The following is a 27,335-nucleotide window of genomic DNA, read 5'->3' on the forward strand; positions in this document are numbered from 1 at the left end:
TCAACTCTCTTGCTCAACTCTTCAACCTTCTTTTTGAGATGTTCAATTTCGTTCCGCAATTTATCCTCATTTCCATGATTAGATTCGCTAATAATGGCCGTAGACAATCTTCGCTTTTTGCAAAAAACACCTTTTTCATTAGCGTAAATTTCTGTTTGATGCTTCATTACAACAACTGAAAACATTAAGTTTGAAACCTTTTTACTAGCAGAACACTTGTTCCGTACATACAAAGAGAATACCTCATACCAAATTTGGTTTGAATCGACAACTCAAAAATTTCAATGGCCTGATCAAAATTAACTATACTTGAAATTCGTTATTCGCAAATTTCCGTATGAAAACCTAACTTTCTCCTAAGCGAGGTATAGCATAAATTCCTTTTCTTTTAGACTCTAGCTACACAGGGGATACTCCATACCAAGTTTGGTTTGATTTGGACAAATCCTTGACCCAATGAAAGAGACCTATTTTAAAAAATTATTTAAAATTAAATATTCGAATTAATCGGAAATTTCCGTACGAAAAACTAACTTTTTTGCTAGGCAAGCAATACCAAAAATTCTTTTTGTTTTAGACTCTAGCTACACAGGGGATACTCTATACCAGGTTTGGTTCCATTTCAAGAAGTTTTTGACCATACGAAAAAGACCTATTTTTAAAAATACTTATTCGAAATAATCGCAAATTTCCGAATGCAATCCTAACTTTTTTTCTAGACAAGATATACCAAAAGTTATTAGCTCATTAGACTCCGTATACACAGGGGAACTCTGACTACGAGTTTGAATTGGTTTGAACAACTCCTTGACCCGATGAAAAAGACCTATTTTTAAAATTCGTTATTCGAGAAATTCCCAAATTTCCGTATGAAACCCTAACTTTTTTTCTAGACAAGATATACCAAAGGTTATTGGCTCATTAGACTCTGTATACACAGGGGAACTCTGACTACGAGTTTGAATTGGTTTGAACAACTCCTTGACCCAATGAAAGAGACCTATTTTTAAAAATTATTTAAAATTAATTATTCGAATTAATCGGAAATTTCCGAACGTAAAACTAACTTTTTTCCTAGGCAAGCTATAGCAAAACTTCTTTTGGTTTTACACTCTAGATACACATGGGATACTCTATACCGAGTTTGGTTTCATTTCAAGAAGTTTTTGACCATACGAAAAAGACCTAATTTTAAAATTACCTATTTGAAATAATCGCAGATTTCCGTATGAAAAACTAACTTTTTTCCTAGCCAAGCTATACAAAGAATTCTTTTTGTTTTAGACTCTACATTTAATGGGGATACTACATGCCAAGTTTGGTTTGATTTGAACAACTCCTTGACCCAATGAAAGAGACCTATTTTTAAAAATTATTTAAAATTAATTATTCGAAATAATCGGAAATTTCGTTACGTAAAACTAACTTTTTTTCTAGGCAAGCAATACCAAAAATTCTTTTTGTTTTAGACTCTAGCTACACAGGGGATACTCTATACCAGGTTTGGTTCCATTTCAAGAAGTTTTTGACCATAAGAAAAAGACCTATTTTCAAAATTATCTATCGCAAATTTCCGTATGAAAAGCTAACTTTTTTCCTAGGCAAGCTATACCAAAAATTCTTTTTGTTTTACAGTCTAGGTACCCATGGTATACTCCATGCCAAGTTTGGTTGGATTTGAACAACTCCTTGATCCGACGAAATAGACCAATTTTCAAAATTCAATAAATGAAATTATTTGAAATAATAGCAAATTTCCGTATGAAAAACTAACTTTTTTCCTAGGCAAGCTATACCAAAAATTCTTTTTGTTTTACATTCTAGGTACCCATGGGATACTACATACCCAGTTTGGTTCGATTTGAACAACTCCTTGACCCGATGAAAATGACCTATTTTTAAAATTATTTATTTGAAATAATAGCAAATTTCCGAACGAAAAGCCAACTTTTTTCCTAGGCAAGCTATAGCAAAAATTCTTTTTGTTTTACAGTCTAGGTACCCATGGTACACTCCATGCCAAGTTTGGTTCGATTTGAACAACTCCTTGATCCGACGAAATAGACCAATTTTCAAAATTCAATAAATGAAATTATTTGAAATAATAGCAAATTTCCGTATGAAAAACTAACTTTTTTCCTAGGCAAGCTATAGCAAAAATTCTTTCTGTTTTACACTCTAGATATACATGGCATACTCCATACCGATTTTGGTTAGATTTGGACAACTCCTTGACCCGATGAAATAGACCTATTATTAAAATTATGATCGCAAAATTATTCGAAATAATAGCAAAATTCCGTATGAGAAAATAACTTTTTTCCTAGGGAAGCTATACCAAAAATTCTTTTTGTTTTACAATCTAGTTACCCATGGGATACTCGATAACAAGTTTGGTTCACTTTGAACAACTCCTTGATCCGATAAAATTTCTATATTTTTAAAAATAAAATAAGCGAATAGGTCGAAATTTCCGTATGAAAAACTAACTTTTTTCCTAGGCAAGCTATACCAAAAATTCTTTTTGTTTTACAATCTAGTTACCCATGGGATACTCGATAACAAGTTTGGTTCATTTTGAACAACTCCTTGATCCGATAAAATTTCTATATTTTTAAAAATAAAATAAGCGAATAAGTCGAAATTTCCGTATGAAAAATTAACTTTTTTCCTAGGCAAGCTATACCAAAAATTCTTTTTGTTTTACAATCTAGTTACCCATGGGATACTCGATAACAAGTTTGGTTCATTTTGAACAACTCCTTGATCCGATAAAATTTCTATATTTTTAAAAATAAAATAAGCGAATAAGTCGAAATTTCCGTATGAAAAACTAACTTTTTTCCTAGGCAAGCTATACCAAAAATTCTTTTTGTTTTACAATCTAGTTACCCATGGGATACTCGATAACAAGTTTGGTTCACTTTGAACAACTCCTTGATCCGATAAAATTTTTATATTTTTAAAAATAAAATAAGCGAATAAGTCGAAATTTCCGTATGAAAAACTAACTTTTTTCCTAGGCAAGCTATACCAAAAATTCTTTTTGTTTTACAATCTAGTTACCCATGGGATACTCGATAACAAGTTTGGTTCACTTTGAACAACTCCTTGATCCGATAAAATTTCTATATTTTTAAAAACAAAATAAGAGAATAAGTCGAAATTTCCGTATGAAAAACTAACTTTATTCCTAGGCAAGCTATACCAAAAACTCTTTTTGTTTTAGATTCTAGACACACAGGGGATACTCCATACCCAGTTTGGATCGATTTGGACAACCCCTTGACCCGATGAAAAAGACCTATTTTCAAAATTATCTATATGAAATAATCGCAAATTTCCGTATAAAAAGCTAACTTTTTTCCTAGGCAAGCTATACCAAAAATTCTTTTTGTTTTAGACTCCAGGTACCCATGGGATACTGCATACCCAGTTTGGTTTGATTTGGACAACTCCTTGACCCGATGAAAAAGACCTATTTTCAAAATTTTCTATATGAAATAATCGCAAATTTCGGTATAAAAAGCTAACTTTTTTCCTAGGCAAGCTATACCAAAAATTCTTTTTGTTTTAGATTCTAGACACACAGGGGATACTCCATACCCAGTTTGGATCGATTTGGACAACTCCTTGACCCGATGAAAAAGACCTATTTTCAAAATTATCTATATGAAATAATCGCAAATTTCCGTATAAAAAGCTAACTTTTTTCCTAGGCAAGCTATACCAAAAATTCTTTTTGTTTTAGACTCTAGCTACACAGGGGATACTCCATACAAAGTTTGGTTCAATTCGGACGACTCTATGACCTAATCAAAAATATCTTTATTTAAAATTGGTTATTCGGAAAAATCGAAAATTTCAAGAAGAAATGGAATGTTTTCAACGATTCTGTTGGTAATCTAGGGTTTCCCCTGCAGAATCCTCAAAAACAAACCAAATGTATATTAAAGTAAGTAATACAAGTGGAACAACTGAAAAAAAGCTGTCATATTGCACATTGTTGAATTCAAGTTATGCTATTATAGACATCAATTTATAAAAATTCTCAATCTATCGACTAAAACTACAAGACAAAACAATAAAGAACACAAGATCACTCAACAAGCACCACACCATTAGATAACAAGCCATCAAAAACTTCTTCAGCAAAGCGACTATCGTTTTTGGGGGACCAATGATGACCCCAGCTGTAAAACTGTGTTGGAACTTCTTTTTTGGCTTTAATTCGTATCAATTGTGAAACTATAAACTTCTTCTTGTGATCAAAGCCAATACACTTTACATTCCCAACTTTTTCTATCTTCATATTGCCAAATTTTCGCTTGTTTTTTTCTATAAGACGCTTCGCACGATTGCAATCACCACTCCCAAAAAAGTTTACCCATCCATTATATCGCCATTGTTTTTTCTCTCCTCTCTTCTGGTTGGGTCTTAATTTTCCTATCTTGACTGATTTGGCATTCTTGAAGAGCTTCCACACTTTGGACAAAACTTTACCGGGTTCGCACTTAGCTTGGAAACTAACAAACTTTATTGATGTAGCAAGATCTAAATCAAGTTTCCGGCGTCTTGTAAATAAGGCCTTTTCTTTAGCTAAACCACTCAAGCACTTCACTCTAATCTCTTTTCGACGGCCTCCTGGACTTATAAACTCATCGACGTTAACGCCCTGTCCGGGTACATCATCGTCAAAGTATCGTGATTGCATCTCACTAGATCTAAAATACTCGATTCATGCTATTAAAATGGCCTGGGACATGCCCAACACTCTGATCTGCGCTCTACAGCAGCGCGCGCAGCATTCTGCGACGCGCAGCACTCGTACGGGTACGACACGTAGCTTAGTATCCACGGGCGGGGGTATTCTGGTGTAGCTGCTGATGTGCGACAGTGGGGGGGGGGCTCTGACACTTTCTCATCGCTTTCGCTAACTTACTATCACCATTTGAACGTTTCCGATACATTTCATTTCATATGCACCTCTTTGCAGGTTAATTATAATGGTCTAGCCGGACAGCGCTTCATAGCACTCCTCCTGCTGTCAGATGACATGCTCAGAATGTATACCGCTGGTCAGTTGACAATGGGGCAGCTCATTCGAATATTTCACATTGCCAACACATATAACTTACCTGTAGAGAGGCGAAATACAACTTGCATTCAAATTACATATTTCGGATGCCCTCGAGCTGCCGAATATATATAGCTATCATATATATGGTTGTTGTTAGTTTTAAAAAAAGATTACAGATCGGAAGAATGGGCGAACTGTATGGGGAATCCCAACCCCCCCCCAACCTGTTTTCAAAGCTTAATATCTCGAAGATGACTGAACCGATTCTTAAAAATGAAGGTGTTTTGGAATCAGGAAGAAAGGGCTATCATCTGGAACTTAAAAAAGTTCGGAAAAACAGTTTTTAAATTTTGATGATTCTGACCCCTTGGTCAAAAACAGCTCATTTTCGACATTCTTCAGAGAAAGCAAAAAAACAACGCCATCGGTCACAGATAACATTGCAACAATAAACATGACCGTAACGCAAATTAGCCAAGCTTTATTTTAAGCCATAGAACGCTTTCTAACTCTATCTATGCACGAAGTTATTAACAAAAACAACCTTGAAAATTCGAACTTTTTCGAAATTTCGACCTCAAGTTTGCCGTACTCTTTGACCAATTTCTCAAAAAATTTTAAGTTTTTTTAGATTAAAATTGGTTTAGTTACAAAGCTGCGATACTAAGCTGCACGATGCGTACCTGAAATCATAGTTTCGAAGTACAAACACAATTTTAAAACCGGACTGATTGTGAAAAAAGGCATTTTTTTCTTTTTTCTTCCAAATCCTTGCAATTTTTTTAACCTTTTCTTTCGAAAACGATAGTTTTTGTATACCTATCTAGAAAGATGAGTTTCTAAGCACTATAACAAGCATAAATATGCCAGATAAAAATTCTGTATTGGTAAAATACGTTGACAAATTTTAAAATTCACCTAAAAAAAATTTGAAAAGTTTCAAAAACTTCTTCCAATTTTCATGCGTAAAAGATACTTTAAAGCCCCTTTCTTTTCGCGCAACCTTTCTTTCACGCCTGATCTATTGAAAACCATAACAGATATTGAGTGCGGAGTGCCGTAAAAACAAAAAAATTAATGTTTTTTCTGTTAGTACAGTGAAAAAAACTATTACATTTTGAGACCCAATGTAAATTTTTTCACCGAAGAATCTTTTTCAAAGCAGGCAGGCTAAATTTTTCTTTTGATTTGCCTTAAACACGCAATTTGAACCTTTCGTATCATATTAGCATTAATGTGGACAACACTTTGACCCAGTCACAAAAACTGACCGCACTCGATGAGGCTTAACTTTTTCTATCACCGAAGATTGTTTTGGACACCAAATCGTCAATTTTAGTACAATAGTGCTCATTTTTGATGGATATGCTCTACTTTAGCCATAATTGGCGATGAAATTAAAAAATTGGACTGACCGGACCGTTTTGGACAAGTTTTTACCTATTTCCAAAAAAGTACCTGAACTTTTTCGATCACCGAACATTGTTTTGGTAACCAAATTGTCAATTTTAGTGCAATTGTGCTCAATTTAGGTGGGTATGCTCAACTTTAGCCATAATTAGTGATGAGTTTAAAAAATTGGACTGACCGAACCATTTTGAACAAGTTTTTATCTATTTCCAAAAAAAAGTATCCGAAATTTTTTGACCACTGGTCATTGTTTTGGTGACCAAATAGTCAATTTCAGTCCAATTGTGCTCATTTTTGGTGGGCAGGCTCCACTTTAGCCATAACTTGGGATAATATAAAAAAATTGGACTCAGGGAACCATTTTGGTTAAGTTTTCAATTATTTCAAAAAAAGTATCCGCGCTCGATGAGGCTTAACTTTTTCGATCACCGAACATTGTTTTGGACACAGAATCGTCAATTTTAGTAAAATAGTGCTCATTTTTGATGGATATGCTCTACTTTAGCCATATTTTGCAATCAATTAAAAAAAATGGACTAAACCGACCGTTTTGGACAAGTTTCTACCTATTTCCAAAAAATTATCCGAAATTTTTCGATCACTGAACATTATTTTGATGACCAAAACGTCAATTTTAGTCCAATTGTGCTCATTTTTTACTGGGTACGCTCCACTTCAGCCATAATTGGTGATCAAATTAAAAAATTGAACTGACCGAACCATTTTGAACTAGTTTCTACCTATTTCCCAAAAAGTATCCGAACTTTTTCGATCACCGAACATTGTTTTGGTGACCAAATCGTCAATTTTAGTCCAATTGTGCTCATTTTTGGTGGGCAGGCTCCACTTTAGCCATAATTGGGGATAAAATAAAAAAAAATGGACTCAGGGAACCTTTTTGGTTAAGTTTTCAATTATTTCCAAAAAAGTATCCGCGCTCGATGAGGCTTAACTTTGTCGATCACCGAACATTGTTTTGGACACCAAATCGTCAATTTTGGTCCAATTCTACTCATTTTTGGTGTGTATGCTCTACTTTAGCCATAATTGGTTATAAATTTTAAAAAATGGACTGAACGAACAATTTTGGACAAGTTTTTACCTATTTCCCAAAAAGTATCCGAACTTTTTCCATCACCGAACATTGTTGTTGTCATCAAATCGTCAATTGTTGTACAATAGTGCTCATTTTGGTGGGTATGCTCTACTGCAGCCATATTTGGCGATGAATAAAAAAAATGGACTAAACGAACCATTTTGGACAAGTTTCTACCTATTTCCCAAAAAGTATCCGAACTTTTTCCATCACCGAACATTGTTGTGGTCATCAAATCGCTAATTTTAAAAGAATAGTGCTCATTTTTGGTGGGTATGCTCTACTTTAGCCTTAATTGGTGATAAAATAAAAAATGAACTGAACGAACCATTTTGGACAAGTTTTTACCTATTTCCAAAAAAAAGTATCCGAAATTTTTTGACCACTGGTCATTGTTTTGGTGACCAAATCGTCAATTTCAGTCCAATTGTGCTCATTTTTGGTGGGCAGGCTCCACTTTAGCCATAATTTGTGAAAAAATAAAAAAATTGGACTCAGCTCAGGGAACCTTTTTGGTTAAGTTTTCAATTATTTCCAAAAAAGTATCCGCGCTCGATGAGGCTTAACTTTGTCGATCACCGAACATTGTTTTGGACACCAAATCGTCAATTTTGGTCCAATTGTACTCATTTTTGGTGTGTATGCTCTACTTTAGCCATAATTGGTTATAAATTTTAAAAAATGGACTGAACGAACAATTTTGGACAAGTTTTTACCTATTTCCCAAAAAGTATCCGAACTTTTTCCATCACCGATCATTGTTGTTGTCATCAAATCGTCAATTGTTGTACAATAGTGCTCATTTTTGGTGGGTATGCTCTACTGCAGCCATATTTGGAGATGAATAAAAAAAATGGACTAAACGAACCATTTTGGACAAGTTTCTACCTATTTCCCAAAAAGTATCCGAACTTTTTCCATCACCGAACATTGTTGTGGTCATCAAATCGCTAATTTTAAAAGAATAGTGCTCATTTTTGGTGGGTATGCTCTACTTTAGCCTTAATTGGTGATAAAATAAAAAAATGAACTGAACGAACCATTTTGGACAAGTTTTTACCTATTTCCAAAAAAGTATCCGCGCTCGATGAGGCTTAACTTTTTCGATCACCGAACATTGTTTTGGACACCAAATCGTCAATCTTAGTACAATAGTGCTCATTTTTGATGGGTATGCTCTATTTCAGCCATAATTGGCGATGAAATTACAAAATTGGACTGACCGGACCGTTTTGGACAAATTTTTACCTATTTCCAAAAAAGTATCCGAACTTTTTCGATCACCGAACATTGTTTTGGTGACCAAATCGTCAATTTTAGTCCAATTGTGCTCTTTTTTTGTGGAAAAGCTCCACATTAGCCAACATTGGAGATGAAAAAAACCAAATGGACTGAACGAACCATTTTGGCCAAGTTTCTACCTATTTCCAAAAAGTATCCGCGCTCGATGAGGCTTAACTTTTTCGATCACCGAACATTGTTTTGGACACCAAATCGTCAATTTCAATCCAATTGTGCTCATTTTTGATGGGTACGCTTCAGTTTAGCCATAATTGGTGATGAAATTAAAAAATTGGACTGACCACACCATTTTGAACTAGTTCGTATCTATTTCCAAAAAAAATTATCTTAAAATTTTCGATCACCGATCATTGTTTTGGTGACCAAATCGTAAATTTTAGTCCAATTGTGCTCATTTTGGTGGGCAGGCTCCACTTTAGCCATAATTGGGGATAAATTAAAAAAAATGGACTCAGGGAACCATTTTCGTTAAGTTTTCAATTATTTCCAAAAAAGTATCCGCGCTCGATGAGGCTTAACTTTTTCGATCACCGAACATTGTTTTGGACACCAAATCATCAATTTTAGTACAATAGTGCTCATTTTTGATGGGTATGCTCTATTTTAGCCATAATTGGTGATAAAATTAAAAAAATGGACTGACCAAACCATTTTGAACAAGTTCTTATCTATTTCCAAAAAAAATTATCTTAAATTTTTCGATCACCGATCATTGTTTTGGTGACCAAATCGTCAATTTTAGTCCAATTGTGCTCATTTTTGGTGGGCAGGCTCCACTTTAGCCATAATTGGGGATAAAATAAAAAAATGGACTCAGGGAACCGTTTTCGTTAAGTTTTCAATTATTTCCAAAAAAGTATCCGCGCTCGATGAGGCTTAACTTTTTCGATCACCGAACATTGTTTTGGACACCAAATCGTCAATTTTAGTACAATAGTGCTCATTTTTGATGGATATGCTCTACTTTAGCCATAATTGGGGATGAAATTAAAAAATTGGACTGACCGGACCGTTTTGGACAAGTTTTTACCTATTTCCAAAAAAGTACCTGAACTTTTTCGATCACCGAACATTGTTTTGGTAACCAAATTGTCAATTTTAGTGCAATTGTGCTCAATTTAGGTGGGTATGCTCAACTTTAGCCATAATTAGTGATGAGTTTAAAAAATTGGACTGACCGAACCATTTTGGACTAGTTTCTTTTGGACTGATCAAATCGTCAAATTTAGTACACATCGTCAATTTTTGAACATACAAAAAGTCCGGACATAGGCATTTTTGAACGCACGAAAGTCTGGACATAAGGCCTTCTGAACGCACGATAGTCTGGACATCAACGCACAAATTATTAAATTTGGAGCGCACGAATTTTCTTTTGGAACGCACGAAAGTCAGGACATAGGCATTTTTGAACGCACGAAAGTCTGGACATAGGCATTTTTGAACGCACGAAAGTCTGGACATGAACGCACAAATTATTATTTTTGGAGCGCACGAATTTTCTTTTGAAACGCACGAAAGTCTGGACATAGGCATTTTTGAACGCACGAAAGTCTGGACATGAACGCACAAATTATTATTTTTGGAGCGCACGAATTTTCTTTTGGAACGCACGAAAGTCTGGACATAGGCATTTTTGAACGCACGAAAGTCTGGACATAAGGCCTTTTGAACGCACGATAGTCTGGACATGAACGCACAAATTATTAAATTTGGAACGCACGAATTTTCTTTTGGAACGCACGAAAGTCTGGACATAGGCAATTTTGAACGCACGAAAGTCTGGACATGAGGACTTTTGAACGCACGATGAACGCACGAAAAATTTTGAACGCACGAAAGTCTGGACATAGGCACTTTCCGTCTGGGAGGGTCTGGACATAGACACTTTCCGTCTGGGACGGTCTGGACATATCGACTTTCGGTCTGGCACCTCAACCTGGGAGGCGTTTTTGCATAAATTTGTAATAAAATTGTTTTGTGATAACAATTATTGTTATCCGGACATATTCTCTGAAGTATGATGATTCAAAGGTTGTCACTGAAAGTAAAGTTGCTGGTAAACAGTTTTAGCGGCTAATTTGAAACTTGCATCGCAATCTGATGTTTTCGTTTTTCTCAAGCTCTCAAATACTTTCGTATAAATATCAACTTGATGCACATGCTGGTTATCAGTTTTTGAGGAAAATTTAGTAAATTACGCTCTTTAAAATTGCACTTTTCATGTTAACTGAAATTACTATATCTGAAATTAACTTAAATTCGAGTTCGCCTCATTGAAATGAATTATGCATTAATATTTAAAAATGTGATTTCACGTTTTTCAGACAAAGTAAGTTTGCTCAAAGTAAGTTTCAGATGCTTTTTACCAAATACAAATTGAACTTCAACCAAATAAAAGGTTTCTTTTAGTCGAAAAGATTGTATTGGGAAACTATAGCTGCTTAGAATGTTTTTGTATAAAAATTGTGTTCGGAAAAAAATGTTGGGGTGACTTCATTGGTGATGAGAGGAGAATGAGACTGTTGATTGCAAAATTGAAACCCGAACCCAAACACGGAAAATGGAACCCAAAGCATTAGCAACACAGTTTGCTAAATGATGACACCAAAATGCGATGGCAGGAAAAATCGCATAAAAAGGACCAATAGGACTTTAATATATTTGATAAAAATTTAGTTAAATTAGGTAAAATTAATCAGGAAAAAATTTTTTCTTACTTGGTATAGAAGTGCATGTCTGGGTGGTCGAATATGAGATGTATTGTTTTGTGTCTGTTGTTTTTGAGGAGATATGTGATGACGACTCTTAGGTTGAAGAGCCAGAACTTGGCCTCCCCCTGCCATGCTCTGAATAACTGGTAGAGACACTCCTCTCTCCCCTGGACTGCATAGTTGTACTTGATCATGTTTACCTTCTCCTTCACCTGCACTAAACCAAGCCATCCTTGTATCAGTTATAATAAATCAACAATAAGAAAATAAGTGTGATGAATCATCCATCAACAGCTAATCTCGGAGCAGACACACACACACGCACACAACACACACACACACACACACACACACACACACACACACACACACACACACGCACACAACACACACAGCACACACACATACACACACACACAACACGCACGCACATGCACACAGACAACACACACACACACACACACACACACACACACACACACACACACACACACACACACACACACACACACACACACACACACACACACACACACACACACACACACACACACACACACACACACACACAGACACACAACACACACGCACCAGACACATACACAGCACGCACGCACATACACACACACAACACACACACTCACACACACACACACACACACACACACACACACAAAACACACACACACAACACACACGCACAACACACATACACAGCACGCACGCACACACAACACACATACACACACAACACGCATACACAACACGCACGCACATACACACACAACACACACACACAACACACACACAACACACATACACAACACGCACGCACATACACACACACACACGCACTCAACACACACACACAACACACACACACACACACACACACAACACACATGCACAACACGCACGCACATACACACACACACAACACACACGCACACATACACATACACACGTGCTTCTAAAAAGTCACTCGTGTTTCATTCTGCAGATCCCAGCCAGGTATGTTGCAAATGGACTTTAGTCGTGGGCAAGGGACTCTAATGCAGTATGAAAAAAGAAACTAAAACAAATATCATCGTAGCCTTCTATCTGAACACATCAGAATTTCAGGTTTGGGGCAATCCCATTGAAACAAAATTTTGTACATTTTTCTAGATCAGCGACATAAAAAACGTGAAAAAACCACTTAATTTGAGGTTAAAAATAAACCCCCACGGAAACAAGCACCCACTTTACTTTAATGAACTGCGCATTTAGCACGTTTGACCATGCCTTAGCAGTCCTTGGGGACTTGATATGAACCCATGACAACCGAACAATTTATCACTACCAAAACTCAAATTTAAAATGGTGGTCTATTTCACTGGCGGTTTATTTCCTATCTAGAATTATGTGTTTTTTTGCGGTGAGGGCTTGTTTCTTAGACCCTGCCAATTCATTTAAAACTTAATTGAGGTTTGCTTACAAATGATAAATTATGGTCACCCTAGTCTACTCCTCAAACCGTTTAAGGCTTAAAAAGACTGTCTTCGGCCGAGTTTTTTCGGACTTTTTGCGGCTTCCTCGACATTTGACGGAACTAAATCAGCCGTCCTCCACTTTGGCTAGACAGTAGAATGAGTCCCGGAACAGTGAATAAATTACGTGCATTTTCATTGCTAAATTTTGTTTATAACGTATACAGCATGTAGCATGCATGCTCCTTCATCTTTTACGATTGAGAAGAACCGACAATCTGTCAAAAAACAGCATGGTTTTTGCAGGAAATGGTAATTTATAAATTTGAAAGGGAAAAAAACGAAAAACGCTTCATTTTCATCATGCCTAACGAGAAGAAGACCACTACAATTAAACTATCCAATTTCGTTCCATCAACTATTGTTGCAATATGGTCCAGCTGAAGTAACTGCTTTGTTTTATGAATCGCAAAAATTCTTAATTCTTTTGTTTTCCAACTGTTTTTTAAGTTGAACTGCTCTGGTGCAATGCAGTTTAGTACTGTAACAGTGTCGCTTCTGTATGAAAAAAAACCTAATTTACTGGAATAACAGACTTATGAAATACTTTTGCTGAACGCATGAAAAGACCGTGCGTGACTCAAGATAACTATGAAAAGACTCTGTTTGACCAAAAATGCTTAAGAAAAGACTTTTACTCGACCAATAAAAAGAATTTGGCTGGACTTATGGAAAGAGTGCTCTCAATCCTTCACCTGCACTTAACCAAGCCATCCTTGTAACAGTTACAATAAATCAACAATAAGAAAATAAGTGTGATGAATCATCCACCATCAGCTAATCTCGGAGCAGACACACACACACGCACACAACACACACACACGCACACAACACACACACAACACACACACACAACACACAGATACACACATACACAGCACGCACGCACATACACACACACAACACACACACAAACAACATACACGCACAACACATATACACAGCACTCACGCACATACACACACAACACACACACACAACACACGCACAACACACTTGACCAACACACATACACAGCACGCACGCACACACAACACACATACACACACACAACACGCATACACAACATGCACGCACATACACACAACACACACACACAACACACACAACACACATACACAACACACACGCACATACACACACACGAGCACACACGCACTCAACACACACACACACAACACACACAACACACAAACACAACACACACGCACATACACACACACACGCACACACACACATATACACACGTGCTTCAGTCTGCAGATCTCAGCCAGGTATGTTGAAAATGGACTTAAGTCGTGGGCAAGGGACTCTAATGCAGTATGAAAAAAACTAAAAGAATTATCATCGTAGCCTTCTATCTGAACTTATCAGAATTTCAGGTTTGGAGCAATCCCATTGAAACAAAATTTTGTACATTTTTCTAGATCAGCGACATAAAAAACGTGAAAAAACCACTTAATTTGAGGTTAAAAATAAACCCCCACGGAAACAAGCCCCCACTTTACTTTAATGAACTTCTTTTTCTTTTTACTTTTCGAGACGATATTTGGCTTTTGTTACAAATATTTTGAAACATTTGAAAACTCGGATATGTCTGCGTATAGGTTAAGCTGATTTTTCTTGAAATACTCATTGGCTTCTCTGAACGATGTTCCAATCTTATCTGCAACCAATCTGAGCTGGTATCCTCTGCAATCCGAACGATAACAAAGTCACCTATTATGTGATTGGAAAAATCGTTGACGCGATAAAGAGAAACTAGAGGTTCTAAAACTGTATCTTGAGAGCCTCATGGCTATCATGGCTAGCAATGATATTTTCTGAGAACTAGGCTGTATTTTTGATGTCTTGAAGTGTTTTTGATCTTCAATGGTGAAAATTTGAAAATTCAGTTTTTTTTTAAAACTGAGGAAATGAGTCAAACGCTTTTGCAATTTAATTATACTGATTACATTTCGGTCTTTTAAACCTTGTATCAATCTAAATTGTAGCTTGTTTCGTTGGGGGTGTCTTCGAGCTGTTTTCTCCGTCCTTCATCTTAATTATAATCTGTTGGAGCCGTCCCATGCGTTAAGCACAATCTCATCAAAGTTCAAATTTCTGAAAGGTCTTAACTGTTTACTTCTATGTTAGTTTGAAATAATCAAAATGGGCTGATCAACGCCCCAGTAGTCCGGGCCGCAAGCAGAGGATTAGCTGTTTTTTTGCCCGAAGAATAATTCGATGTGGGAAGAATCTTTTATTGAAACAACTATTCATGAGGAATGCTTTGAGATTGAAAAATACACTTTTTAAAGCAAATATGAACTTCTAAGAAACATGGTTTTCGTGTAGAAACCGATTGCTTGACTGCAGCAGTATCGGCCTAAGCTTGAGTTTAATCCAAACAATATATATCTAAAAAAGTCAGCATTCTGAGCAAATTGGAAAACCTTATGTACTTAATTGTGCGTGCTTTAAAAACATTTGGGTAACGTTAATGATTTTGTCTTCTGATTGATTTTCGATGCGTGGGTATATGAGTAGAGAGCAAGAATAGAGAGCAAATTAAGTTAAATGTTTATAAATATTTGCAAATTTATTTTATTTTTTTACAAAATTTTACAAACTCAATTGTTATATTTATAAATTTTTTTGTAAATTACGGTAAAAGTTTACAAAATTTTACAAACCCATTTTTTATATATATAAATTTTTTGTAAATTACGGTCAAAGTTTACAAAAATTCGCAAACTAAGGCAAAAATTTACAAATAATTTACAAATATTTGCAATTATTATGCATTATTAACCAATTATTTATAAATTGAATTTACAAATTTTTGCAAATAATGTATTAGTTTATGACTAGGGTTTCAAGTTGAAAAGTTCCTAAATGAAAAGATAAATCCCAAATTTCCCACATTTCCCAAACTGATTGTAATTCCCCTTTTCTCTTTCTTATATCTGCATACTAGAGACACTAAGCTTTACGGTCGTTTTATGAAACAGTTGAAAACTTTACAATTGCGTTGTGAATTCAGTTACAATTGCGTACATTAATGAACTAGGCGGCTCGGTAATGTGCAATCGCACATAAGGTTCCGACCCTGCTCATCCACAATTTTGGCATAATTGTCTACCAAATGAGGAACAGATGAAAAAACACAAAAAATTCAAGCCTTTTTTAAAAAAAAACTGGTGTATGAACGAAAAGATAGCCTCCAAAGCAAATAACTCAGTGGAGTAAAAATGATGCATTAGATTGATGAGATATGCCGATATTAGGAAAACGAGCGAAGACGAACGGAAAAATCAAACAACAACAAACATTAATTACATCAAAAAATTTATGTCCGTTTTAAAAAACAAAAATTTAATAACAAAGTCAAAATAGCGTCAGATAAAACTGCAAGATAAACAAAATAACTTGTAGTTTACCAGGAAAAAATGGTTATTCACCAGTTCATAATAAAGCCTGGTAACAATTAGACAAAAAATAACAGAAACTTAAAACTCGCAGATTTTATTTTTTTGAAAAAACAATTAATTTCAAAGTAATGAAAGCCGTTAGGAACTAAATCCCAGAGGTTTACAATTACCAATGCTTCTAAAACACTCTTGGTATTCAATTTTTTATGCAGTTACAAAAAGAACAACAAATAGACAACAAAATAAAAAAAATCAGTTAAAACTTGCCAGAAAATGATTTGGAAGCCGTAAAGCAATACTTTGGCCCCCAAAATATGTTTAATTGCACCTTCATCAAACACCGTTAATGTATTATGTGGCCGCTCATTTATGAAAATAAGCAACAATTAGATAAAAAAAGAAAAAAAACCCAAAATTGTGTAATACTTGTTTTTTTTTTCGAAAAAAAATTATTTCCAAAGACATGAAATCCATTAATTACTAAATGAAAAAATTGAACAGGTTCGTTTATTCTTCCAAAAGGAAGCCTTCAAGACCTGCAATTATCCAGAACAAGTCTTACGACTACAAAAAGGACGGCAAATATGTCAAAAATCAAAAATTAATTGGCTTTTTTTTCTGTGGAAAACCCGTGTCGAAGCCAGTAAAGTCATAACGAAATCTTTGAAAACATTAGATTTTGTGACACCAATGCCTTTGGACACCTTCTCTTGACAAAAATGTCATCTTTAACCTTTAATTAACGAGACCAGTTAACAAACAGAAAATGAAAGGAACAAAATTGCAACGTTGAAATGTTTTTTTTTCATTTTGGAAAACAATTGTTTTCAAAGTCATGAAAGCCATTATCTGTCTTCTAATATCAGAAAATTGGATCATTCAGTAACAGAAAATCAAACAGGTTATTGTACAGGAAATTAAATTCGACTAAAAGGACAAAGTAAAAACGACAGTTAAAGACAAAATTAAAAAATTCAATTATATTCTTCGAGAAAGTACTGTCGAAGCGGTAAGGAACCAAAATCTATATCTCTAATATTTATATATAATCAATTGTGCGTTATTTTGAGCGCGAAAAATGTGATTTATGAACTGGCAATAACGTGATAAATTGACAAAACTAGAAAACATGAAAAATGGGCAAATACCTAAAAATTAAAAAAAAATTATGAAATCTGGTAGTATCAAAGCCAGAACACCATAACCTAAGGCGTAAAACCGCAATCAAGATTAAAATTGAATTCAGCAGAAAGAAGGAGCACTCTTTGATTGCTGACACTAAGCTACAAGTTGACCAAATTAAGAGAAAAATGGAGGCAAATTTCAATAAGCCATTTTTTATTTAAAAATCAAATATTTTAAAAGTCAAAACGACCATAAGCTTTCAAGCAATCAACTAGATAAAATAATTTCGAGCTAAATAGGAAGCCAATAGGATCTATCGCTAGTGAGCTTTGATTTGAAATGTTGTATTAATCAATTAATAGAAAAAAGGATCGAATTTTTTTTAATAAAAAAACCGACTGACGACAATCCGAATTATTTTTGGATTGTAACGGTCCAAGATTGGTACACAGCTAGTCCTGCTAATGGCGATTGTCAATTAGGAATAGTTAATTTTTGGAATGTCATTGATATAGATATTTTGTTAGTTAAAAAGTCAAAAATAAAGGCTGCGTTTTTGATAATCAACGAATAAAGTTAGCAAAAAACGGCAAAGTTTTATTTACAGAGCACTCTCAACGGAATTTTAAGTGAAATTAGCCCCCTTTTCAGTCTACAAAGATTGTTTTAGTGGTGTTTGCGTGTGCACTTCCTGCAAATTTAATCAGAGTGGACTAAATAAACTTATTTTGTGCTGTTTTTGATGAAAAAGTCTGAATTTTGTGAAATATTTAGCCGGAATTTGTGACAAAAAAAATCAATGAAAATGGTTGAGAATATATTTTGTCTTTTAACGTAAAATCAACAACATTTTCTTGAAAAATTTTTTAAAATTCTATCAAAATTGGCGAAATTTTAATCAAAAATTCCGAAAAAAGGTGAATGAAATCAACGGAATTCACTCTATTTTCTCGAAAGTTTAAACCTCGATATCTCCCTGTTAAAAATGAAAATAAAAAAAAATCTTTTTAATTCCATATTCTGCGCAGGACAAATGATGCCAGTCTCAACTCTCTACGATGAATATATCGATCGGCCAAAATTGACTGAGCAAAAAAAACCCATTTGAGTATATAGTTCCTGCCCCCCTCAAGAGGGGTCGGAACAACAAAGAGCAGATTTGACGGAGTCATGACGTCATATAGTCGTAATACAGACCTTGGCCAATAAACAAAAAAAATATTGACAATAAAATTCACTCACAATGAGTTTTTTATTTTGAAATTTTTTATTATCGGAAACGTATCTTTTAACAATAAAAATAGTTAAAATTTTCAAAAAAGGCTAGCTAAGACTGATGGACTAAAAAAACAAAGTGGTAACGTGATACTTTTCACCAAATAACAGTTTCAGATATTTGGACTTCAGATGCTGACCTTTTGAGCCAAATTGCATACTGGTAAATTATAAAGCATATAACATTCTTAGAAATAACCCAGTTATAAAAAGCAAAAGTTTAGTGCTGAAGAACTTTTTCTTTTGGTGTTAAATGATTTCAAAAGCTCATCAATCACTTCTTTGGTTGGAAAAATTTTCATTAAAAGGAACTCAAATTAATGAACATTTTATTTTTTTAGGAGAAAGGAAAAACAGATTGAAAATCGAAGGACAAAAATAGTTTTTAACGAAAAGATTTTACCAAAAAATTGCACAGAAAATCATTATCAAGCTTTTGAAGAATGGATTTCAGGAACTGAAAATATAATAGTAGTTACAACAAATTCTCAGAGCTGCTTTATGTTAAATGAAATCAACAGCATAAAAATCCAAAAAAAAAAAAAACTAGAAAAATAGATTATTTTTAGAACAATTTATAAAGGCAGAGCAATTAAAACTATAGATAATGGCATACAACAGCATATGTATATGCAACAAAATTCTAAAACAGGGAGGTTCAGTACACGTTAAAAAATTATCATAACGGAAAATTTATCATAACTATGAAATAAAAAAATCATTTGAAATTCATTTATATTAACCAACCATCCTCCTGTAGAAACATAAAACTGAAAAGATGCAAATCTGAAAATATAGAACTATTTTAAAGACAATGAATAAAATTTGTTCAAATTGTCAATTTTTTGCCGTCATCTATGACGAAACCCTGTCCCCATCATTCGCTTTTTTCCGTTTTGATTACCTGCTCTTCCTAACAGTTCTTGATAGTGAAATTGCATTTGCCAATGATTACTAGTTTATATTTGTTTCTTTGTTTGTACAATTTTTTTCAATTGTGGATTTGCATAAAACTTTTTGATCATTTTTCTAATTAGTGACAACGTATGCTTTTTTGCTACAATTTGAATTTTATAAAAAATCTTTGGTTATATTTTTTGTTTTTAGATTTCGCTTCTTCTGGTCATCCAAGGGTAATACACACTGATAAGTGGGATGGTGGGATGAGATGTGTGACCGACGCAAGCAAAAAACATAACCGACTAAGGTCGAATGAAATGTTTTCGAACGAACGGCGAATGGTTGGCTTCGTCAGTAGCTAGCCACAATTTAGTGAGGCTAGCATTAGCTTGAATTGACTCTGCAACTTCTACTTTTGTAGCGTTGTTAGAAAATAAATCAATTGAAAAGCTGATATTTTAAAAATTTGCAAACTGTTGAAAAATTTAAAAGAAAAGTTTCCACAGTTCACAGTGAAAAGGTTCAAAACTTTTCTTGTCTCTGGAGTTATGTCAAAAAACCCGTCTGCAAGACTTGAAAGGCTTCGTTGGCTATTCATTGAACATTTTCAGAAATAACTCAATAATAAAAAGCGAGAAAAGAAGTTTAGTGCTAAAGAACTTTTTGTTTTGGTGCTAAATGAATTCAAAAGCTCATCAACCACTTCTTTCGTTAGAAAAATTTTCAAAAAATGGAATTCAAATTAATGAACAATTTATTTTTTTCAGGACGACGGAAAAAGAAACAGATTAAAAATCGAATGATAAAGAGAGTTTATAACAAAAATTTTGCCCCCCCGAAAACTGCACAGAAAATCATTATCAAACTTTTGAGGAATGGATTTCAGGAACGAAAAATATAACAGTCTGCAAAAGCTTCGTAGGTCATTCATTGGACATTCTTAGAAGTAACTCAATTATAAAAAGCAAGAAGTAAAAATTGTTTGCTAAAGAACTTTCTGTTTTGAAGTTAATTGTTTTCAAAAGCTCATCAATCACTTTTTGATTAGAAAAATTGTCATGAAAAGGAACTCAAATTAATGAGCATGTTATTTTTTTAGGAGAACGGAAAAAAACATTAAAAACTGACGCACAAAAGTTGTTTTCAACAAAAAGATTGCCCCTAAAAATTGCACAGTAAAAAATTTTTAAGCTTCTGAAGAATGGATATCAGGAACGAAAAATAAAACATAACCGACTAACGTCGGGCGAATTGCTCTCAAACGACCGGCGAGCGGTTGGCTTGGTCAGTAGCTAGCCACGGGGGGGGGGGGTGCACCGGGGGCTGATGGGGGCAGCTCTGGGTGGGGGGGGGGCAAAAGCGCGGTGGGGGGTGGAGCCAATAGTGGGGGTGGGGGGTCAACAAAGGGGGCGGGGTGTCAACCTCTAAGAACCGCCCCTCACACCATAAGTATAAGTATAAGTCTCCAAGACCGTTTGAGCTGAAACAGACCTGAAAGGCTCTAAGAGCACATAATGCCCGCTGGGCGCTACCTGTTTATCCCGTTTTTGAGGACGAAAAGTCAAAAGCGTCAGACGAAAAATTGGTCAAGCGAAAAATCGCATAAAAAAAAAGACCGACAGGACTAATATAATTGCTACAAACTTCGTTTGAGAGCAATTAAACAGTAGTTACAACAAATTCTCAGAGCTGTTTTTTGTTAAATGAAATCAACAGCAAAAAAATCCAAAAAAAACTAGAAAAATAGATTATTTTTAGAACAATTTATAAAGTCAGAGCAATTAAAACTATAGATAATGGCATACAACAGCATATGTATATGCAACAAAATTCTAAAACAGGGAGGTTCAGTACACGTTAAAAAATTATCATAGCGGAAAATTTATCATAACTATGAAATAAAAAAATCATTTGAAATTCATTTTTATTAACCAACCATCCTCCTGTAGAAACATAAAACTGAAAAGAGGAAAATCTGAAAAAATAGAACTATTTTAAAGAAAATGAATAAAATTTGTTCAAATTGACAAAACTTTGCCGTCATCCATTACGAAATCCTGCCCCCATCGTTTGCTTTTTTCCGTTTTGATTACCTGCTCTCCCTAACAGTTCTTGTTACTGAAATTGCTCTTGCCGATGATGAATAGTTTTTATTTTTTGTGTGCAATCCTTTCATTGGGGGTTTGCACAACGTAGTTTGATCGTAATTTTTTTGTAATGACAGCTTATGGTTTTTTGCTACAATTTGAAAATCTTCGGATATATTTTTTGTTTTTAGATTTAGCTTCTTCGAGTCATCCGCGGGTATTACATAGCGTTTTTCTTTTTATTACAACAAAAACGTATTTCCTCATGTTGTACGGTCATGTTATTATCACATTTTTTAGATGAGGAGTTTGCGTGTAAGTTTCAATGTGCACTTCTTACCTGATGAGTGGGATGAGATGTCTGACCAACGCAAACAATGAACATAACCGACTAACGTCGGGCGAATTGCTCTCAAACGAACGGCGAGTGGTTGGCTTCGTCAGTAGCTAGCCACAGTTTAGTGAGGCTAGCTTCAGCTTGACTGGACTCTGCAACTTTTAGTTTTGTAGCCTTGTCAGAAAATAAATCAATTAAAAAGCTGATGCTTTAAAAACTTGAAAAAATATTGAAAAATTTAAAAGAAGAATTTTCAGATATCACAGTGAGAATGTTCAAAATTATTTTTTGTCTCTAGACTTATGTCAAGTAACCCATCTGCAAGACTTGAAATGCTTCGTTGGCCAGTAATGATCGTTAAACTCAGAAAAGGACAAAAGTATTCCAAAATTTTGAAAACAATCACAAATTTAACAAAATCTTGCTAAAATTCAAACTCAAGCCTTAAATAGTTTCACTGGCTCATAAAGATCCGTAAAGTTGGAACTTGATAATAATGTTTCTAAAATTGAAAAAAAAAATTTATCAAGAAAAAAATGGTAAAGCTGGAATCATTAAAACAGTGATAACCACTCCATTAGCCGTACACGATATGCTAGAGCTCATCATCAAATATTGGAGGAGGTCCCTCAGGCCCTGGTGGGGAAAAATGATAAAAATTCGGAAAGATTTAAAAAACATTGAAAAAATTGCAAATGTTTTAAAAAAAAGGCTGATAATAAAATCTTGAAAAACATTTTAATACATCTAGAAGCTATACAGTTACCTGTGATCAAACCCTACAGCAGGATATTTACCTCTTGAGAAACCTAAAATCCGACAAAATTTTTCAAAAAAGTTGAAAAAAAAAATATGTTTTTAAAAAAACGTAGCTAGAATTTGTCTTTTTAAAAAATTGAAAGCCATTCCATGGCAATAAAATTTTTCAGTAACTTATTATTAAACTCTTAAGGACGTTTTCTGGCATCCACTACCACTGGAAACTATGCAGTAGCCTATTATATACCCATTCCACTACCACTAGAAACTATGCAGTAACCTATTATAAAACCCTAGAGGAGGTTCCTTGACACCCAGGGCTGAAAGAACTCAAAAAATGACAAAAATTTTTAAAACCTTGTAAAAATTGTGAAATATAAAAAAAAATTGCATGTTTTTAGCGATCGGTTGTTCGAACCTAGCGACCGGGGGTTGCACCGAGGGGTTGATGGGGAAGGAGGGGGCAACAGTGGGGGTGGGGCAACAGCGCGGTGGGGGGGAATAGTGGGGGGTCGAAAATGGAGGGGTGGGGGGGGGGGGGTTGTCTTGAACTTCTAAGAACCGCCATTCACACCATAAGTATAGATCTCCATAACAGTTTGAGCTGAAACAGTGCTGAAAGGCTCTAAGAGCACTTAATACACGATGGGCGCTACATGTTTATCCCGTTTTTTTGGACGAAAAGTCAAAAGCGACAGATGAAAAATTGGTCAAGCGAAAAATTGCATAAAAAACAACAGGACTATTATAATTACTACAAACTTCGTTTGAGAGCAATTGATCAGATTGACTTGCATCTCGAGTTCAAGACAATTCTGACCGAAATCGGCTCCGATCAAACAAAAATGAGAAGCGCTGGGAACGCGAACTGGAGTTGCCAGACATTTTTTAGGTCACTCACTGGTGACGATAGACCTACTTGGGTCGCGTACTGGGGGTACCCCGACTGACATTTTTATCCCTTGAAGTAGTAGTAATCGTTGCCAGGATTTTCAGGAAACGTTGCGTCAAGTGGTATGATGAGTTTTTGAATCTTTTCCGTTTGTGCCCCCAGCTTAGTGGGCGCTTATTTTTTGCACCCTCCAGACACCCGTGCCATATTTTTGATGATGATTTACTATGCAATGACACGTGTTCTGTAATGGGGGGAGTAACGTACTAGGTGGGGGCACAAACGGAAAAGATCCGAAGATCCGAATTTTTCCAGAAAATAGATGTCATTTGTTATATGCATATGGTTTTTGAGTTCTTCTGTAAAAAATGTTATCTTGAAACAAAAAAGTTTTTTAGCTCAACAATGGGGGCAAATGTTCTTGAATTAAATTACGCGGTAGAGGAACCTAGTTGAAGTTGAGGCTAATTCTTTTCACAAGTCCAGCAATTTTCTCATTGGTCGTGTAAAAATTTTTTTAGGCATTTTTGGTCAAGCAGGGTCGTCTTAGTTATCATGGGTTGAGCATGCTGTTTTCACAAGTCAAGCAGAAGTCTTTTCATGATTCTGTTTTGGTTGCAAATTTGAAATTGTTTAATTTTATTTTGCTTCTGTACATACAGAAGCGGCACCAGTGCAAAACTAAACATAGCCGACTAATGTCGGGCGAATAACTCTCAAACGACCGGCGAGCGGTTGGCTTTGTCAGTAGCTAGCTACGATTTAGCGAAGCTAGCTTCAGTTTAATTGAATGCGAGTGGGGTGGGTGGGTGTGTTGGGGGGACGTTAGGAGAGGATCTTTGACTGCACGGGTCCCTTAGGGCCTGAACGATGTGCAGGGATGTGAGGTTGCTGATTTGGGGGGAGGAGGGGGAAGGGGTTGTTTTAGGGAGGGGCTGGGGGTGTGGGGCCAATCCCTGTGAACCGCCCTTCCCATTATAAGTATAAGTCTCCAATTCAGTTGCTTGGTGTCGCATTCTTGTATACAAGTGAGCTGAAAAACTCTTACAGAACTTAATGCCCTCTAGGCGCTGTTTATCCTGTTTTTAATGAGTCAGCGGAAAAGCGTTCAAACGAAAAATTGCTTAAAAACGATCTTTTCCGTTTGTGCCCCCATTACTTTATCCACCCAACAGTAACAGAGCACGTGTCAGTACAGGTTAAATCATCATCTAAAAATAAGGCACGTACATTGGGTGGTGTAAATAATATGCACCCTGTAAGCTAGGGGGCACAAACGGAAACGACCAATAAGACCAATATAATTGCTACAAATATTGCTTGAGAGCCATTAAAAAGAATTGCACCATAGCAGTTCAACTTAAAAAAATACCAAACAGCCAAATGGCTTAAGAAAATTAGCAACTCTTAAGAGAAAGCAGTTATCGCGGCTGGACTACATTGCCACAATAACTGATTGAATGAAAGTAAGTATTTTAATGTTGTGGTCTCCTTCACATTGTCCATGAAGAAAAAGTGACGTTTTTTCCCATCCAGATATATATATATATATATATATATATATATATATATATATATATATATATATATATAAATATAATAGCTTGCGATGAAGATTTGTGATAGGCTATTGGTTCTTCTAAATCGCAAACAGGGAAGCATGCATGCTGAATAACTAGGTTATACGACCGGCGAGCGGTTGGCTTCTTCAGTAACTAGCCACGGGGGGGGGGGTGCACCGGGAGCTGATGGGGGGTAACACTGGGTTGGGGGGTCAACAGGGGGGGGGGTCTCAACCTCTAAGAACCGCCCTTCACACCATAAGTATAAGTAAAAGTCTCCAAAATAGTTTGAGCTGTGAAACAGAGCTGAAAGACTCTAAGAGCACTTAATGCCCGCTGGGTGCTACCTGTTTATCCCGTTTTTGAGGACGAAAAGTCAAAAGCGTCAGACGAAAAATCGGTCAAGCGAAAAATCGCATAAAAAAGACCGACAGGACTAATATAATTGCTACAAACTTCGTTTGAGAGCAATTAATTAGCAATAAAAATTTTACTATCCAGCCAAATTCTAGTTCTCGGGGCTTGTTCTTTTAGTTCCAGTCAAAGTCGAGGACATAACGCTAAGTCCAGACATATTTTTTATACAAAAAAATTTGCCGTCTTTTCTTACTTTATATCGGTTGAGGGCGGTCTTTTAAGAAATCCAGGTCTAGCTAGGGAAATATCTCACATCTTATTTTACGAGTGAAAGGGGCTGCTCAAGCTTGAAATTATGGCTTTAGAAATAGTTTGATCGGGGGTGACTTCGCTAAGGAGTTTAAGCGTGTCTGGATGTGATACCGCTGCTTGCAAGCTAAAGTAGTCCTGTGTGTATGCTGTAGAGGAAATGCATCCAATTTCGTATTCAATCGTATGGAGATGTAGATAACCCAGACGAGATTTAGACAGAAAAATTTGACCTAGAAATTGTCGGTATGCTCAACTCTTTAGCCATAATTGTCTTTCAAACGTAAAAATTGTCCCACATGTTTGGTTTGAAACGTACGAAATCGTCGTTTTTTTTTCATTCGAAGATTTGTTTTTATTTATAATGTAGTCAAACTTAATCATAATTGTGAGTAAATTTTTCACGAAGTTCTTAGAGCAAAATTCTGAGAATATTAAATTTCAATTCAAATTCTAATTTAGCCCGTTGATAAAATGTGTTATACAAACATAATTATCTTAAGTTTTTTAAAATTTAAATCGGTAATATATTTATTGGAAACTGATGTGAATTCTGTTGATTATTTAACAATCACGGAATTTTTTTTTTATTTTTTTCAACCAAATTGTACTGATTTTTTTTATCAAGCTCCACAATAGACTTAGGGTCCTAGTGGTTAGTACTTACAGAACGAATCGTTCACAGTGCAAAGACGATAGTGCCAGTCACAGCAACAGGAAGTGGAATTTTGCTTCCTTTTCATCAAAACCACAGTAAATAAGTAAACCGATTGCAACTAGTCATAATTTACTAGGCACTTGATCAATTAATCTGTTGCAGAAGTCAAATAAAAAAGCCTCCTGTTTTTTCTTTTACAGCAAAACCTGTCGCTAGCTGAATGAACTCAAGGCTCGGCTGTAATAAAAAGCAAACGACCACTATAGAAAAAGAATTGAAGAGCTCTACTCAAATGCGAGAACTCACATTTCCACACAAGAAGCTAAAGGAATCAACCAAAGTTTTTTCTTCTCATTAGCTACTCCTTTACGCAAAACAATTACTAATCATTAAACCCACTACGCTGACTTTTTTAATCACATGTCTCTACTCTCTGAAAAACATCATAATTAGCGCTGTATGTGGTTTGATTCCGTGTTTTTACGGTTTAGATCAGCGTAGTTTTTTATGGTCGTTTACAAGTTTTCTAT

The 27,335-nt window shown here is 35.3% G+C and overlaps 1 protein-coding gene across 1 annotated transcript in view; it reads right to left on the reverse strand.

The window, feature by feature from the left end:
- The window catches only part of LOC142345391 (uncharacterized), a 35,362-nt gene extending 23,548 nt beyond the window's left edge, over positions 1–11,814 (reverse strand). Inside the window, exon 1 of the mRNA XM_075397423.1 lies at positions 11,609–11,814. Coding sequence (XP_075253538.1) covers positions 11,609–11,796 — 188 coding nt within the window. The 5' untranslated portion in view covers positions 11,797–11,814. The remainder of the gene's footprint in view (positions 1–11,608) is intronic.
- Positions 11,815–27,335: the final 15,521 nt, after the last annotated feature.

The sequence above is a fragment of the Convolutriloba macropyga genome, chromosome 9 (genome assembly GCF_964194025.1).
Source record: "Convolutriloba macropyga chromosome 9, txConMacr16.3, whole genome shotgun sequence".
In the NCBI taxonomy this organism is placed as follows: Eukaryota; Metazoa; Xenacoelomorpha; order Acoela; family Convolutidae; genus Convolutriloba; species Convolutriloba macropyga.